At 33.8% G+C, this 19,123-nt stretch overlaps 1 protein-coding gene across 11 annotated transcripts in view; it reads left to right on the forward strand.

The window, feature by feature from the left end:
- The window catches only part of RIMS2 (regulating synaptic membrane exocytosis 2), a 509,607-nt gene that overhangs the window by 231,813 nt on the left and 258,671 nt on the right, over positions 1-19,123 (forward strand). For 7 of the 11 annotated variants that reach the window (XM_045517245.2, XM_045517247.2, XM_074352613.1 and 4 more), the window contains 4 exons: positions 13,232-13,299; positions 15,100-15,219; positions 17,341-17,440; positions 18,413-18,536. In XM_045517245.2, coding sequence (XP_045373201.1) covers positions 13,232-13,299; positions 15,100-15,219; positions 17,341-17,440; positions 18,413-18,536 — 412 coding nt within the window. Of the gene's footprint in view, positions 1-13,231; positions 13,300-13,414; positions 13,624-15,099; positions 15,220-17,340; positions 17,441-18,412; positions 18,537-19,123 lie in introns of all 11 variants that reach the window. The other 4 variants (XM_045517246.2, XM_074352612.1, XM_045517252.2 and 1 more) reach the window with 1 other exon arrangement.

The raw sequence follows: 19,123 nt of genomic DNA on the forward strand, positions 1-19,123 counted from the left end.
ATTGTTTCTGTGATCTGTTATGCTTAGCTATATTCAGAAAAATTTCTTGTCATTGAACTTGGCTTCTTCTATCACTCTTTTACTGAATTGGTTCAGAAATTGTGGTTTTCGGATGCCCCCACAATACACTCTCTGTCTCCCTTTCTGTTCTTTCTCTCTTTCTCTGTATCTCTCTGCCTTCTACCGAGGCCTTCCTGTTTCCCCTCTTTTCTGCTTATCGGTTGCCTGTCCCCATTGGGCACTTTTGTGTGGTGCCTTCTGTCAAGATGTATTGTATTTCAGGTATGCTAGTAAATGTGTTTCCTTTTGTTTTAATCCAACCCTCCCTTTAAAATATTAAGCTCTTCTGTATAAATCACATATTGAGGAACAGATTCTATTAATTAAATACTTTTAATGCTAGAGAATAGAAGGGCTAGTGTAGGTACTTTTTGTTTAATACTAGGCTACCTTGAGAACCATAGAGAAAAGGAAAATATGTTATACAACCAGATACCTAGTCCCCTCCACCCTCGCCTGTGTAGATTCCCTTTTGGTTGACTTTATATGAAATTAAGATTGTATTTAAGTGAATTTCCCTATGATGCAAGGCATTCTATATCAGCTTCATTAACTCACGTCATTTTAATTAAGTAACTAGTAATTGGAAGTACAATAATGCTACCTTTCTATGTTTGAATTTACATGTTATTAATTAATTATAGCCTTGACTGCATTAGTTGGAAAAGCTTTTAAATTTGTTTAGCAAAAAGTATAACAACTATTTAGTTTTATGAATTATAGCTGATAGAGGCCATTAAAATTCATTGTCCTATTATGAAAATATATTGATTTAGGAAACCATCCTTAACATTTGCTAATATTTTTTCTTATACAAGGTTTTTGATTTTTATTCTATTTTGTAATGGTTTCCAGTAGTTAAAATTATATAAATATGATATTTAAAATATTTGTAAGAGTGAAGACCCCAAAGGATTGATATTTCAAATTGTAAATGCCAAGTAAACATTAGCAGAAGAGAAAGGGAAATTAAAATTAATCAGTAATGCAAGAAGTCATTAAAGAGAAGTAACTGTTAGGTTTCAGATATGATGAGTTGGATAAGAATATAGTTGATAAAATGTATGGTTGATGCTGAAAGAAAGCATATTTCTGCTTAGCCTGCCGTAAAACAGAGATTATAAAACCAATATTTCCTCAAACCTCACTCTCAAATTCTTCTAAATACAGCTTAATTTAATTCAAAAAGAAAAAGTGTATTTCAGGCCTAGTGTGTACCTGATGCCTTGCTAAGTGCTACGTGTAAGGTGAACACAGCATGGTCTCTGCTTGGGAGATAAGCATGAGAGCAAGCCAGAGGCATACAGTATGATGGATATGAAGTAGTTCAGTCTGAGACACAGACGTGATTCAGAGAAGGCAGAGGCCGTTCTGCCTTGATTTATCATGGAGGACTTTACAGAGGAGTTGCTGTGTGCACTGAGTTTTGAAGGTTGAGTAGAATTTTCCAGGGGAACAGGGCAGGTATCGGATGGGAATAGGTGGTCTTTCTACATTTTGAAATCTAACCATTATGTCAGTGAGAACAGGTTTTTTTGGAGTACTTACCATTTGCCAGACACTGCTTGACATTGGAGGGGGGCAAAGATGAAGAAAGACACACTTCCTTTCCTGAAGAAATTCACAAGCTCTTGAGGAGCAAGTGTGGTTGATAGGTTTGTTAATTATCCTTTTTTATAGAGAAGCAGTGTGGTATATTAGAGCAATGGATTGAAAACACATACACCAGGCTCTATTCTAGGTTTTGCTAGTGATCCTGTTGTAATCTTAGGAAGATTATTTAATTTTCTGGTCTTTAATTTCCTCTCAAAAATAAAGAAAATAGATGTAGTATTTTAAACACTGTGCCAAATGGAGCACCAGATTTTAGCAGTAATGTTCCAGGAACTGCTGAAGAGGGTAAGGGGGCGTATCCACATGGGTGAACATCTGAATCTTCCACTTTGTTTCAACCAAACTTTGCTCTTAACCACTTTTATTTGGGGGTTCTGTTAGAAAAGAGACTCTACTGCATCACTGCATAAAGAAGTGTGAAAATGAGTAGGCTTGATATTTTAATCATCAGCTAATTTATTCAGTTAACTTTTATGTTCCAGGTGCTTCTATGTGTGCCAGAGGCTGCAACAGTTAAACAAACAAACAAACAAAAAATAGGCAAATTTCCTGACATCAAAGAAGTGGCAAGAGGCCAGAATGCATAGGGCTTTTTAAGTCATTGCGAAAATTTTGGCTTTCATTCCAAGTGAGGTTAGAAGCCATTTGGTGGTTCTAAATAACAAGTGGCTTGATCTGATTTACCCTTTGAGGATTACTCTTGATGCTGTGTTGAAAACAGACTTGAGAAGGGCAAAGAGGGATTCAGGGAGGCCAGCTAGGTGGCTGGCTAATCCAATACTTAATGAGAGATAATGGTTGTTCGCACCAAGTTGGTGGTAGTACAAGTGAAGAGAGGTAGTCAGATTTTGGGTATATTTTGAAAGTACAGCCAACAGAATTTTCTGATGATTTAGAGGTGGGTGTGAGAGTAAGAAAGGAATAAGTGAAGGATTCCTTCAAAGATTTTTGCCTAAGCAGGTTGAAGGCAGGAGTTGCCAATACTTAACATAAGGAAATTGTGGCAGACAGATTTTTTCAACGAGGGGGCAGGGAGGATCAGTGGTCCAGTTTTGTACATACTGGGTTTAATTTTCCTCTTAGACATCTAGTGGAGATGGTGAGTAAACTATTAGACATACTAATCTGGAGCTCACTGGAATGGTTAGGTTTGGATACATACGTTTGGAAGTCGTCAATGTACATATGATACTTAAAGCCATGCAGCAGAAGAGATTACTGAGTATGAGGAACTGGAGTATGTTTCTAGGAAAAAGCAGCGATTGCCGGATTAAGCTGGAGAATACTTCTGCAACTAGAGAGGATGAGGAAAAACCAGCCAAAGAAATTGAGAATAACTGGCCAGTGAAATAGGGGGAAACCCAGGAGGAAAGTGTTACCCCTTAATCCAACTGAGGAAAGGATTTCAAGAAGTATTGATTGTGTCAGTTGATGCTCAGGAGTCAAATCAGGTGAGGATTGATTGCTCTTTAACCACTGAGGTTAGCGATGCAGGAACAGATTGCTGGTGTTGGTGACCTTGACGAGAGCACTTTTAGTATGGTTGATGGGGTTAGAATTCTGAAGTGGGCTCAAGAAAAAATGGAAAGGAAGGAATTGGAAACAGTGAGCACAGACAGCTCTTGGGGGGAGTTTTGCTGCAGAGGGGAGCAGCAACAACAAAAAAGGAATTGATAGCTAGAGAGAGGGATTTTTTTTTTAAAGGTAGGAGACAAGACAGCCTATCTGTTCTCATAGGAATGATAGCAAGAGAAAATTTGTTGATGCTGGAAGGGGAGGACAGTCGTTTCAGCCTTATCCTTAAGTCAGGAAAGAAGATGGGATTTAGTACTTTGGTAGGGGGATGACTTGTTAAAGAGGTAGGAACAGTTTGTTTATAGAAGGAAGGCAGAAAATATGAAAACAGATGCATGTATGGTTTGTTCTGAAAGTGTAGAATGTCTCATCTAGTTTTTTATCCCCCCTGAAAGTGGTAAAGGTAGCAGGACCATTACCTGAGGGTCCTGGAGGGAGGCATGGAGGGAGGAAGTTAAAGTTCAATGGATAGAGAAAATGGGAAATGCTGATCTAGGAGAATGGAGGAGACAATGAACTAATGAAATGTAGCACAGTTACCTGGAAGCAGTAAGAACTGTCTTGATTATAAATTTACAATTTTTGATGGAGACTAATTAGTGTGATTTTGTGTTTTTCCCTAGAAAAATGTATGTCTTACATATGGATTCACAGCTCCCAAGGCACATGTCCAGAGAGAGTCAGGAGGAAACCATGCTATCCTTTTAAAACTAGCGTCAGAAGACAGAAGTGTTACTTCTACCACATTCTGTCGGTCCTAGATCTCCCTAGAGTCAAGGGGAGGTTGTATAGACACTACCTTCTCAATAGAGGGGTATCAGTCATTGTCACATTGCAAGAGGAACATGTGAAATAGGGTGTGGAATGGTGTAGCCACCTTCGGAAAATAAATCCACCCCATTGTTTACCCCAATCCCTGGTACAGAATAAGCACTCAATAAGTGTTATGATTATTATTAAATAAAACCTGAAATGAGGCCTCAATTCTGGATAATTACCTTAGGGTGGCAGTGACATAATAGCAGGTTATAATGTATAGGTATTCAGTCAATCTTTTATTCACTAATCACTCTGTGTTAGAAGGGGAAGGATCTTTGCAAAATGATTTGCTTTGTAAAATGATTGGCTTAAGGTCATAATCCAGTTCATGGCCAGAGTGAATTCTGATTCTTGTCTTCTGCTTCGCAGTTCTCTTTGAGTAGCTCCCAGGTATAAAGTACAGTATTTCATCAAATCTACACATTTTCCCAGCTTTATCATCTCTGAAAGTAGGACAGAATTGGCAGCATTTTATTTGTTTTCTCTTGGTAATACATGAAACAATCAATGTTGTCTCCCATCTGATGAACTTAGTTATGTGAAGTGGTAATAAAGATCAACAATTCCCAAACATTTGTTACAGTATAATACATAATTCATACTCAGGTCAGAAACCTTTCCTAGTGATATGGGCAGTTTCAGATTTCTTTTGGTAGCTTGACTCTTCTCCTTTCCCTCTCATTTAAGACATTAAATGAGATTTACATTAATATAGATGCAAAATTGAAATTACTTTAATTTAAACTTTACTCTATTTTAACATAGTTTATAAACTATGTTACTTTATCCATAGTAGCATTACTTGTAACAGCACAGTGATTGGGAACTGCTGATCTAGACCATGAGATAATATCCAATTACAGGTCTAGGAAAAGGTTATTTGTTAATATACTACCTGCCATTTTCCAAACATATTATATACATTCATATCGGTAGCAGTAGTTTGGTGTTTTCTCTCTTCTCTGCCAGGATTACACCTGTTGTTTTCCTCTAAGACAGTAGAATCCTCCAATAAGTAAAATCTTACTGCATCTTTCAAGGTGCAGTTTAAATACCACCTCTGTAGTAAAGCATTTCCTAAGTTTTAGAGTCTCTCCCCTTTCTGAATAGTCAACATTTTTCATGAAATTCCATAATTTCTTATCCTCAGAAGAAAATTTTTTCACATTACAACATTTTAAAAACATAAATTCTTTTTGCCATCAAATGCTTGTCATTGTTTACTGGCAGCATTTTTCCTCTCTAGTGATATCTGATATAATTTATATAAAATAATTGTGCATGTTATAGTTGATAGCAACTTAGCTGTAATGAAATAGAATATCATGGATAGATATTATATTATGTTACACTAAGCTATGCTGTTATGTACTTTACATGTGTCTACCTTTCTAGAATGTGAGTTTCTTGGGGTCTTATTTGCACCCACAGACCCTAAACAGTTTCACACTGTGTAGTCATTAAAATGAATTCTAATTTGTGTAATATATATAATCATTCAATCAATCACATGTTATTAAAGATGAATACATTGGTATACCAAAAGAGCAAGATTTTTAAAATAAGCTAATTATGGAGAATGCTTTACCGTCCTATTTTAAATATTGTGCTTTGGCTAGCCTTACTTACGTTTTGGAGTCTGAGACTTGATTGAAGCGTATCTGGCCTATTAGACTGACTGACTTTTATGGTTTGGTCCCTGTCTTTAAAATCTGCAGCTATCAGAGCTGGTAGTGCATTAGGAGCAAATTACCACAAACTCAGTGGCTTAAAACAACACACATTTACCACCTTACAATTTCTGTTGTTCAGGTCTCAGCATGGCTTCACTGGGTGCTCTGCAGTCAGGCTGGGCTGTGTTCCTGGAGTCTTGATGGGGGAAGAATCTGATTTCAAGTTGAATGAGATTGTTGGCAGAATTAATTTCTTTCTGACCAGGTGCCCCTTGAAGTTCCTAGATGGTACCCAGGGTTCCTAAAGACAGCCTGCTCTTCCCTGCCACGCGGGCTTCCCTCATGGCTGCCTACTTCATTGGGCTAGTAAGGGGAGTCTCAGACTAAGCTGACTAGCTGGGCAGAGTCTTGTTAACAGTATAATGAGAGTGACACTCCACCACTTTGCCATCCCCCCACCTTGATGAGGAGCAAGTCACGGATCCTGCACAAAAGCATGAGCACGATGATGTGGGGATTATGGGAACCACCTTAGAGTCAGTTCTCTCCACACAGTTGTCTCTGAAGCAACTCCATGGAACATAGTTCGAAAACCGTTGCCTCAGATAATATTCCCAAGGTATAACTTTTTTTTAACTTGGGCTTTTAGTCTCCCTCAATTCCGAAGGGAGCTATTAGCCTTATTACCCTTGGAGGACTTAGACTTACTGTCAGCTTTAATGGTTGTCTTAGGAAAAGTGACTCTCCTGGAAGGATTTAGCATTGTGTATCAAAATACAGTTCCTGGAACACTTACTCTGGGAGAAAAGTTAGTGTTCCAATTAAGTTGGTGGAAACTGTATGTTATATACTTCTTATAAAAAAGCGTCTTGCCATTACCATAGGAAAAATTCTGCACTCAAGAAATCTAATTACATTTAACCCAGAGTTTTCCAAGCTTATTTGACTTGAGGACCTTTATACTACTTAAGCCTATTCACATTGCAGAACCAGGGTTTCCTGCTGGGAAATGTGGACCCATGTAATGCCTGACAAGCTGAGGAGGAACGAAATACCAAGGAATAAAATACCGAAAAGAGGAATGAGAGGAAAAATAAAAGGGCCAGAGATGAATTCTCCCTGTCTGTTTAGAATTAAAGTTACAATTATTGTACTTTTAATAATGATGAAGATGATGGTGATACCATCCACTTTGGGATGACTATAACTTGTCAAGCACTTTTATGACTATTATCTTACTTAAACCTCTCAACAACCTGTGAGATATCATGATTAACCTGTTTTTATACAGATGAGTAAATGAGGCCTAATGTATTATCTGACTTGCCCAAGTCATAAAATTAATTAGGAGTGGAACCAATACTTTAACATAAGTTTTGTGGCTCCAGCTATAAAAGTCTTTCTGTTGCAACATACTCTGTGACTTTATTAACACGATTAAAATGAAGATGTTGAAAAGTACCTTTGTATATATGTGTATGTATGTGATTTAATTGAAAACATTTGTGAACCAAAACTAATGAAAAACTAGGACATAAAACAGTTAAATTCTTATCTTCACTTAAGGACTGTAGAAAAATTTCATGTTATAAGTAGAATATCTGAACTTTTTTTCTTTGTGCATGAAATACACAACATAAACACCTGTACTATTGGGTTAGTTTATATTTTGCATTAGAGATAAGTGAAGGAGAAAATCTTAGCCTAAGATGTGAATCTTTTGATTTTTTTAAACAAAGTTTTATATTTAAGTGAGTGTAATTCGAACTAAGAGAATCACTGAATATCAGAATTTGATAGAATTTAGTGGGCTTTTAATACAACTTTCTGAAGCATGGATTCTTCTCTACATCATACTGACAAGTGGTACTCCAGCTTTTCTTTGAACACTTCCAGTGATGGGATTATCAATGCCTATGAAGGCAGCAACATACTATTTTTAATTTTTAATTTTGAAATAATTATAGATTTGCAGGAAGTTGTAAAGATAGTACAGAGAGATCCCATGTGCCCTTCACCTAGTTTGCCCCAATGTGTACACCTCGTATACCTGTAGGGCAGTATCCCAAAACCAGGAAACTGACAGTGGAACAATGTGTTTGTATATGGATTCACATATATGAATTCATGTAAGCACCACTATAGTAAAGATACAGAGATACTATACCATTTCAGAGGTCTTCCTTATGCTGCCCCATTGTAGTAACCCCTTCCTCCCCATCCCTAACCTCTACTAACCACTAATTTATTCTCCATTTCTATAATTTCTTATTTAGAGAATGTTATATAGATGAAATCACATGGTATGTGATATTTTGTGATTTTTTTTCCCATTCAGCATATTGCCTTTCAGGTCCATCTATGTTGTATGTATCAATAGTTTTTTTTCCCTTTTTATTACTGAGTAGTATTCCAAAAACTGTATATGCCACGGTTTGTTTAGCCATTTGCCTATTAAAGGACATTTTGCTTGTTTCCACTTTTTGGCTATTACAAAAAAAGATACCCTTTTTTGTGAAATTTCTCTTCATATAAAGCATTCAGCCTTTTGCCATTAAGTGTGATCTTAGCTGCAGGTTTTTGATTGGTGTCCTTTATTTGAGCAAATTCTCCTCATTCCTTCTTTTGAGAGTTTTTTTTTTTAATCACGAATTTTTTTCTGTATTAATGAATAGGATCATGTTATTTTTCTTTTTTAACTTGTGAATATTATAGCTTAAATTGATTTTTTTTTTTATATTCAACCAGTCTTGCATTCTAGCAATAAATCCCATTTGGTCTTAGAGTGTCTAATTCTTTTTATATATTGCTGAATTATATTTGCTAATATTCTGTTAAGGATTTATGTGTCTATATTCATGAGGGATTTTGGTCTGCATTTTTCTTGTTTGCCATTTTGTTTTTTTGTTTTCTGTTTGTTCCTTCTGGTTTTTATTTTTCTGTTTTCTTTTTCTTGCCTTTCTGTAGATTATTTGAACATTTTTTAAGAATTGCATTTTGATTCATCTGTAGTATTTTTGAGTGTATTCCTTTGCAAAGTTTTTTTTAGTGTTTGCTCTAGGTACTGAATTACATATGTACAACTTATCACATCCTACTAGTATTGACACTAGTTATTTTACTAGTTAGATTGACACTAGTTAGTTTTATTAGTTAGAGTGAAGTGTAGAAAGTTTATATACTTTAAGTTCTTTTACCTTTCCCTGTTTATAATGTAATTATCTTAAATATTTCTTCTATGTTGAAAGCCACATCAGACAATGTATACATTTTGCTTCAAACATCAACCTAATTTAGAAAACTAAAGAGGAGAAGGAAGGTGTATTGTATTTACCCATATTTTTACTTACCATGTTCTTTATTCCTTCTCTGTATTTCCAGGTCCTTTCTTTTTTATTTCTTTTTTGTTTCCAGAACTTCCTTTAGCCATTCTTTTAGGGTAAGTTTGCTGGTGACACATTCTAGTTTTCTTTTGTCTGGGAATGTCTTTATTTCTCATTCATTCCTGAAAGATTATTTCACCATATTTAGAGTTCAAGGTTGACATTCTCTCATTTTAGCAATTGAAAAATGTTGTGCCACTTCTTTCTGGCCTCCAAGGTTTTTGATGAGAAATCTTACCACTGTCATTGGAATTGTTTTTCCCCTTCAAATAAGGTGTTTTTTCTTTCTTGCTGCTTTTAAGACAGTTTGTCTCTAGTTTTTAGTTTGATTGTGATGTGTCTCATCACAGATTGCTCTGCATATTTCCTGTTTGGGGGCTTATATAGTTTCTTGAATCAGTGGGCTTACATGTTTTGCATACTTGGGAAATTCTTCAGTCATTATTTCTTCAAACACTTTTTCAGCCCTACCTTTCTCCTCTCCTGGAACTACAATGATACGGATGTTTTATTATTATCCTTCAGGTCCTTGAGGCTCTATTTTATTTTTTAGTCTGTTTTCTCTCTGTTTCTCAGATTGGGCAATTTCTGTTGTTCCCTTTTCAAGTTCATTGTTGTCCTTCTGTCCTCTCCATTCTGCTGTTGAATGCATTCATTTGCTTTTTAAATTTCAGGGTTTTTTTCAGAAAGTTCTAAAATTTCCACTTGGTTCTTTTTGTCTTCTATTTCTTGTTCTAGAACTGGAAAGTTCAGTAGTACATTTTTGTCCTGCTACTGAAGGAAAGATATTTTATTATCTTATTTCTGCACTTTGAAGCTATACAAAATAGGAATATTAAGTGATAAGTATTATCTAAATAGTCCTAGTAGTTTAGGACTATTTTCTGTATGTTTTACATTGATTATTTAATCCTTATAGTAACACTAATATTCACTCATTTAAGAAATGTTTACTGAGGACCAAACATATGTAACACTTTTTTTTTGTCAGATATTTTCACTTTAGCTTCAAATGATTAAATTGCTAATCTATTTACAGAGGGAAAAACTACATTTCTGCATTTTTGATGGTTTGTAGGCATAAGAGAAGAGGAGATATTGGAAGCTCAATTCTCACATCTTCACATAAACCAACCAAGAATTTTCATTTATAGTCTCTGTATTTAATCCAGTTCAGAGATTTATCAATGCTTTGTTGTGGAGCAGTATAGATATTTGTAGATACAGTTATGCTGAGGTTTTTGGGCAGCCGCAAAATCTTTATTGTCTATTTGTGCCGTGAAAAAGGATTGAGAAGCACTTTTCTAGTTCACAGTTGAAGAATGTGTTTTTTCCACCTACACATTGAATTTTTCATGTGTTAGCACAGTTTCATCATCCTTCACAAACTTCTCAAAAGAATTGTCTCCAGTGGTTCTCAAACAGTGAGATCATCATCACCTGGTGGGCTTGTTAAAACCCAGAGTGCTAAGCCTCACCTGCAGAATTTCTGATTAAGTCTAAGTGGTACTTAAGAATTTGCAGTTCTAACAAGTTCCCAGGTGATGGTAATTATGCTACTTTATGGATTTGTGGCCCATTCATCTACAATTTTTCTTCTTCCTTATCTCCCTTTGACTCTTCAGTGACTTCCATCCGATTTTAATTTCATCATTCTTTTCTAGAGTGCTTTTTCTAACATCCGTCCTGATTTTCATGTTGCCAAATTAAATGCAGTCTTTTCAGTTCCTTGTCTTACCTGTTGTATAGAAATCATTCTGTAGTTGATTTTTCCTCTGGTTTAGGAAACTCTGTATTTGGTCTGGAGTCCTCCATCTTCCTCTGTCCTTCTTTTCTGTCTATTCATGCTCTTTCTCAAGTCTCTCTTTTTTTGATCTCAAATCAAACTGTTAGAATTCAGTCTGGGACCACCTCATATCTTACTTTACCCTGTTCCTAAATGATCCCTTACTCCTATCTGTATGCTAATAATTCCCAGTTTATGTCTCCAGTTCAGACCTTCCTTTTAAGTTTTATTATAATTTAACCAACTGATTTCTTATATAACCACTTGAATAACTTACAGGTATTTGGAATAATATTTCCAAAATTAATCACCATGTTTAATAAATTCTAAGATGCATATTTTAATTGTTTTAATATCTATGAATCTTACAGTCAGTGATATCTTAGATTCCGTGAAATAAAGTAACTCTTTTCTCCCCCTTCCCTAATTAAAAGTGCTTCTTCCTCTTATGAATGGTCTTTCTTTCTATTCAGTTGTTAATCCCAGAACCTGGGAGTTATTTTTGACTCTTCAATCTTTCTTAACACTCTTATTTCTACCTCTAAAACATCGCTCAGTTCCTTTTTCTTACCATGTCTGTTGCCATCACCTGCGTTCAAGCCCTAATCAGCTATCCCATGAATGATTATAATTGTCTTTTTACCTCTGGTGCCTGCCAACCCAATCTCTATTTAGTACTTTTCATTCATCTTTTAAAAATGTAAATCAGATCATGTCACCATCTTGCTTAAAATTCTTAAATGAATGAAATTCATGATCTTCAATGGCATAAAAAAGGCCTCCTTAAGCTGGTCCGCGTTGCCTCAGCGGCCTCATTTAGCACTATATTCTCCCTCATTCTTTTTGGTTCAGACGCACTGGTGTTCCATCAGTCCTTTACCATCTTGTTACTTCTTCCAGCAATGTTCTTTCCTCCACTTTCCATCTTTATCTGTCCTCTAGGTCACATGTTTCAGTTCTTATCTTCAATATCACTTCTTTAGAGGTGTTTGCTGACCCCCAAATCTAATTAGATGTTATTTCACTCTTTCAGTGCTTTGTACTCCCCTGTATGACACTGATGATTTATTTGTTGTGTTTATCTCCACTCTGTTGACGTCTCTTTGTTTTACCCCTTCCACTAGACTTAGCACAATGCCTAGCATATGGAAGGTGTTTAGTAAATATGTTTAAATAAATGAAAGTACAAGTTGAAGTGAAAAAGATAGATATCCCCTTGTAGACTAAAAAAATTCTTTTTCATAAAGGACACAAATGAACTACTTATTATTTATAGCTTGGATGACTGATTTCATGAATATGTGTAAGCACATTTGGTTGTCCTTTATGATTGGATTATTTACTGCATTCTGTTGATTCTTATTTTGTGGTTGGCTTTATTCCTTTGATAACTATGTAAGTTTAAAAAGCTAAAGCTCTAAACTGTTCTTAGAAACAATGAACAGTACATATATGTCAATTTAAAAATATATGCAGAAAAATTAAATAAATGAATAAAAATACATAGCAAAAAATTCTTTTTTCAAATGTAAGGCAGATGAGCACAGAAGTTTGGGAGATGGAGATTCATTCTTAGTTGCCAATTACATAAATCGTCTTACAATTATTCTAAAGGAAAATTTACTTTTTTATGAGAACATAATTTCTGAAAAAACTTGAAAAATCATTTCAAAGTAATATTAAGTAATTCATGATATTTAAGTAAATAAAAGAAAAGATACTCCCTTTATTTTTACTAGGAGAAATTGAACCTGTTTTGTCACTTTCATGCAAAGTTAATCTTTTATGTAACCAATTCTTTTTTTTAAATCACTTAACATTTTTTAGGTTTCAGCATTATAAAGAATATCATACAACATTCCAGAAACAACATTTGATTATTTCACTTTTCATTGTAGTGGTTATTAGCAAAGCACTGTTTAATTTTTAAAATGTTCCGTAATCTTTGGAAAACAAACTCACATCTATAGATCAGCATGAAAAAAAAATTGCATGAGTAACAGACATAGCTGATCATCTTTTGTTTTTTTCAGAATATATAATTTTTTCATTTCTATTCCTGTTTATTATTAGCTTTTTCTCTCCTTGCAGCACTTTTGTTCTATAGGGTCTGTCTAGAGTACATAAACTATATATTCTGTGTTGTGTAAATTTTACTCATTTGAAATCTTAGCTTTCTCTTGGTGTATATAGTGAGTGCTACAGACAAAGTTCTTGAAACCAGAGAGTATCACACAGTTTAAAATGTTTATAATGTCTTTGTCTGTCTTCCCTTTCACCGTCTCCTTTACTTCACTCTTTTGTCTGTCTGACTCTCACAGGAGACATGGATTACAACTGGTTGGACCATACGTCTTGGCATAGCAGTGAGGCATCCCCAATGTCTTTGGTGAGACATGTGGAGCCTTACTATTTGATTTCCGTTATCATTTCACTTTTCCTTTTTTATTTACACCTTTGCATGTTTTCTTTTTTGTATTTTTTTTTTTATCCCACACCTGTAGGGGACAGTCAAAAGGGAAAAAGAAAAACTAGTGAGCAGGCAGTTTTGTCGGACTCTAACACCAGGTCTGAGAGACAAAAGAAAATGATGTACTTTGGTGGCCACTCTTTGGAAGAGGACTTGGAATGGTCTGAGCCTCAGATTAAGGACTCTGGGGTAGATACGTGTAGTAGCACAACCCTTAACGAGGAGCATAGCCATAGTGATAAGGTACTGAGATCGTGGAGCCTGCCTTTTAACCTGCTCATTTGGTCTTCGTTTGCTCTCTGTCACTCATTCAATCGAAACATAATAAAAGGACAGGGCATCTCAAGGGTCAATGTAGCATTTCTTAAGGTGCAGAAAAGAAAAACAAAACTAAAACAAACAAACCAAAATACTTCTTGCTTGCTTTGCTATTTTTGTTGTTGGACGGCATACTAAAAAAATAAGTAAATGAAAATAAAAATTAGGAACCAAGGAATATCTTGTTTATGGTCTCGTGAAAGAATTTTGTAATGTTATTATCTACCACAAATACAAAGAATTTTTTTGGATTGGCTTATTTAATTGCTTGCATATATTTCCCTTGGGATGAAAATTAAATTATTAATAGTTTGAATCCCAGGCAAAAGGGAGATAATTGGGTCTGTTTGCACAGAAAAAGTTGTTTTTCTTTTTTCCCTTTCACTGTCATTTTGCTCTTTTGTTTTATTGTCATAGCATTTTAATGTAGTATTAATTAGTATTAGAACCACTGCCATCTGCTTTGGTATTTATTATTTTTGCTTTTAGTATAGTGAGACTTTTGAAATCTTTTTGCCATATAGATGTGATTTACTGGAACTTGTCTTTTGCCTGCTAAATCTTGCATGAAGATGTGCATGTTATTTTTAGATAGCAATGAAACTGTGATTACACAAATCATTTACCTTGTTATTTGACATATAATTCATAATGGAATGGTATCATAATTTATAAAAGGCTTGGTTCTGCCCCGAGAGAAGCTACTAATATTTTCAAGGTTGTTTAACAATGGATACTGTTGAATTATCTAATAAAATTAATTTACTAAACAGATCAGAGACCTGAAAGAATCAAGGGACCTCCAAAAGTGAGAAATGTAATCTATCCTCACCTTTGAAATAGGCCTATTTCTCCCATGCACATTCACTTGGAAATTTACTGGCGCTTGCGTATTTTTTTTATAATTTAATCTATAAACCTCATCATAAGTTCAAATTTCATGTTTTAATAGAGTTTGAACTTTTAATTTTTACTACTGTAAAGTCCTTCAAAAGTCTTCCAAAAGTGTTTGAAGATTAAATTCTCCTTTTGAAATGAGTTCATTTACATAGAATTGCAGTCTCTTTTCTGCCTGTGAACCTTTCATGTTTAGTGTGTAGATAATTAAATTAGAGTTTGCATTTATTTTCAAGATTTCTCAGATTTTATAGAACTATATAACTTCAGTATTATGTCAGAGCATTGTCAGAATTTGAAATAACTGGATTTTTAAAAACTTGAGATTATTAACATGAGATTATAATCATAATCTAGTAAGCTGTTTTGATCAGTGTTTTGAATGCAAACTGGTTTGTGTAATCATAACACATTGGAAGTCTGACGTTTAGAGAGATTGTACAATAAGGGGTCACTTGTCATAACAGGACATTAATTTTTATGTTTGTTGATGCAATGTGTCAGCACCCTGTGACGTGGCAGCCGTCTAAAGATGGAGATCGTTTAATTGGTCGCATTTTATTAAATAAGCGTTTAAAAGATGGAAGTGTACCTCGAGATTCAGGAGCAATGCTTGGCTTGAAGGTATGTAATGAAATATGTGAGATTTTGGCTTTATAATCCTTTACAGATTTATCAGAAAAGTGAAAGATTTAATAACTATTTATACCAATTTAGTGGAGTTTTTTTTTCCATTTTCAATAATTCCTAAATATTTGCACTCATTATCTAAAACCTTTTCATTTTCCAAGTATTATTTAAGAAGTTGCCATTATTCTACAATTACACATGCATACACACATACATATATATAATTTTGGAAAATAAAACGAGTTACATACTTGAATTCTAAATACAGTGCTCAAACTTATTTTATGTAGTTTATCCTTTAAGTCTATATCTGTGTTTATAGTCTATTAAAATGATAGATTTATTTAATTATTAAATATGCAAACTTGGGAAATATATGTGTTACATAGAAATATATAATTTTTGTATTAGTGTAGCAAAATGTGTGTTTGTGTGTATGTGTGAGATAGAGAGAGGGAGAATACTGTTTGAAGTCTGGAAACTCAAAAATACTTACGTTAAGAGATTTAATATAAATATTGGTTTATATTTTACTGTAAAATACCAGACAGTTATTTGGTAAGTACACCAAAGAAAGCTCTGTTTATTTTTTGTGCATCTGTAAAGAGAATTAAAAACTGAAATGCGAAGAGAGTCAATGTTTTAGTTAAGCCATTGGACAGAAGTAGTCCTATAGAAACTAGGATGTGATTGATATTTGAAAACTTCAGGTTTAAATAAATTGGACAACATTTATTGGGTGGTTGCCATGTGGCTGTCACTCATCTGAGCACTTTACATCTATCATTTTGTTAACACTCACAATAGATAAGAAATAGGCTTAGAGAGGTGTCGTAACTTGCCCACAGTCACAGAGATGGTGATAAAGGTGGGAATTAAATCCAGATCTGCCCAGTATCGTGTTAGACCAGTGGAGTATAGAGGTTGGGAAGTTTTGGCTTGAGTTCTAGTGATAGCAGTTACTAACTATATGACATTAGGCAGCTAAACTTCTCTTAGCCTCAGATTCCTCATCTGTACAATGGAGATAATACTGACTGAATTATTATTGAATAAGATTAGATAAAGCAATATACAAACATTTAGTACAGTGCCTGGTACTCAATAGTTATAGTCAGTATAATTAATTATTATTATTAAAGTTTATCAAGCCAAGAAACTTTTTAAAATATTAACACAGGGATTTCAGCCCATAATATCTATACATATAATTTTCAGAACCAAAAATAGGAATAATTAGATAATATTAACTGAGCTGCAACTGAGTGTAATTCACTGCGATTTGGGAATAAATACATGGATTAAGATAAATCAATGACTTTTGAATTTTGTATTATTTAGTCAACTTAGAAGAGGAAAAAAACACATCAGTGATGTTAGTTACTATTATTTGCTTAACTTGCTATAAAGTTGATATATTGGTTGAATGGCAGTTGATGAGAATCAGCATTAAGTTTTAAGAGGCCAGTCTTACAGGTACACATTTGACTCCACAGCATTATTGCTCACATTTGTTTTTTCTTTTTCTGAAAGGTATGTATGAATACAAACATAAAGATAGAAAAATTGGGAGGCAGATGGTCTAAAGTTTACATTAATTCTGATGAGATTAAGTAAATTTTGTAATTTTCTCAGTCAAAATCCATCCTCATCATCATGTACATTATCACTGTGCCCAAAAGATTACCAACTAATAAAATTTTTAGAAGATATAATTATAGTAAAAGTAATAAAATATATATTATGATACTTGACATCTATAACTTGAAATGTTAATATAATTTTGTAGTGCTATAATAACATGTTTTTAGAAATGGCAAAAGTCAGAATTCTGTAATAAAGGCAAAAATTATAAATTGTTACATTGTTTCTAAGTTATGCAACACTTACAACAAATAATGGATTAAATTGTAAAACATTTGAAATATGTAAAGAGTCTACTCTTGGGACATGTACTCAGTTCCTAATAATAACACTATATTATTTAAAAATTATTTTTAGCATGTTAAATTATAGTTTTAAAAGCCACAAATTGTCTAGTTATTTTTTACTTGAATCTTCAACTGTGTTCATTTGAACAATATGCCTGTTATAACATTTTCTTCTGTTAAACAGGTTGTAGGAGGAAAGATGACTGAATCAGGTCGGCTCTGTGCATTTATTACCAAAGTTAAAAAAGGAAGTTTAGCTGATACTGTAGGACATCTTAGACCAGGTAGGTTTCTCTCTTTGAGTATTTGCACTTAAACTGTTAAAACTTGAGTAGTTATGAAAAAGTTATCCTCATTTAGAAGTGAATTCACTGGTAAAAAAAAAAAGTTCATTTAACTTAAATATTAATCTTTATTCATTAATGGAAAGTTGTAACTATTAGTTCTTGAGTGACCTTAGATAAAAAGATTTTTGTATTTACTGACCTTACGTTTTTGCTGATGGATATTCCTTGTCTGTATCTAGGATTTACCTGTTTTGTTTCCCATAAGCCTTCTTGTTTCTTTTTTTTTTTTTAAGTTTTTAAAAAATTTTTCAAAATATTTATTTTTTATTCAAAAAGTGCAAATAATTACGAAACAAACGTGTACTTATCAACAAGAATTAAGAAATAATAACATTTTCCATTTTCATGTCAGTTTTTCATAATATAAGAAATGAATATGAATATATGTATGTTCAAGTATGACTGAAACATTATGCTGTACACCAGAAATTGACACAACATTGTAAACTGACTATACTTCAATAAAAATATATATTGAATACAGAGGTAACAGTTTATAAAATCTTCAAAGAGGCAACTGATCTTTATCGCTTCTGGAACTGGAATTTCTATTAAGAAATGACAGAGACAGGAGTGATGTCATCAAGTCGGAGGCATAGGTTATTCCCAACTTGCTTCCCCTCACAAGAAAAACAACTATTCAGGGACAAGACAGAACTGAAAAAATCCTAGAAATCAGAGTGATAACTTTTTGTAATTTTTCCTCTGGACCCTTGTCCTTTTGGTTGAAATATACTACTCACCCTGGTCATCAAATTTTATGCCACTGGAAACTGTTCTAGTATGTTTCTTATTCTGTAATGGTGATTTTATTCTATGAAATTCATTGCAGTTTAAGATTGCTTTCGCTTCAGGTACCTTTTATGGGATCAGTTTTTCTAAGATTATCATTACTCACACACACTACAGGTGATGAAGTATTAGAATGGAATGGAAGGCTATTGCAAGGAGCCACATTTGAAGAAGTATATAACATCATTCTGGAATCCAAACCTGAACCACAAGTCGAGCTTGTTGTTTCAAGGCCTATTGGGTGAGTTGGTTGGAGTACTTTATACATGTATAAAGTTGACTACTGTTAAACAGTTTGTAATATACAATACAACAATGTCTGATTACTTTATAAAAATAAATTATTTTGGGGACAATACTTTTGTTTTCCTCTTTACTAAAAATACCTCACCCAAAATCATGACATCTCTTTATCTGATCATATACTTAATTACAAAAGGAGAAGAAATATTTAAGTGTTTATTATTTTTATTATCTTACTAGCTTAGTAGATGGCTAAAGACATTAGCAGAAGGGGACTATAGTCACAGTTTCAAAAGAAGTTTCATGAACTACGTATGGTTCAGTATATTGAAAACTCAGAATCAACTATATTCTATGAATTTTACACATTTTTTTTCAAAATGGAGATTTCAATATAAGAAAGAGAGGTCTTAAAGTCATACTATTTCTAGATAGAGGCAACTATTTAAAGAAAAAGAACATCGTTTAAGGTAACAGACAAAAAATAAGCAAATGTCAATTACTCTTTGACTTTTGTCAGTTGGCAATAAATATAATCCTTTGTACATGTATTGTGAGAATTACCCATGAAATACCACAGCAGTG

This window comes from Camelus bactrianus, chromosome 25 (genome assembly GCF_048773025.1).
Source record: "Camelus bactrianus isolate YW-2024 breed Bactrian camel chromosome 25, ASM4877302v1, whole genome shotgun sequence".
Taxonomy (NCBI): domain Eukaryota; kingdom Metazoa; phylum Chordata; class Mammalia; order Artiodactyla; family Camelidae; genus Camelus; species Camelus bactrianus.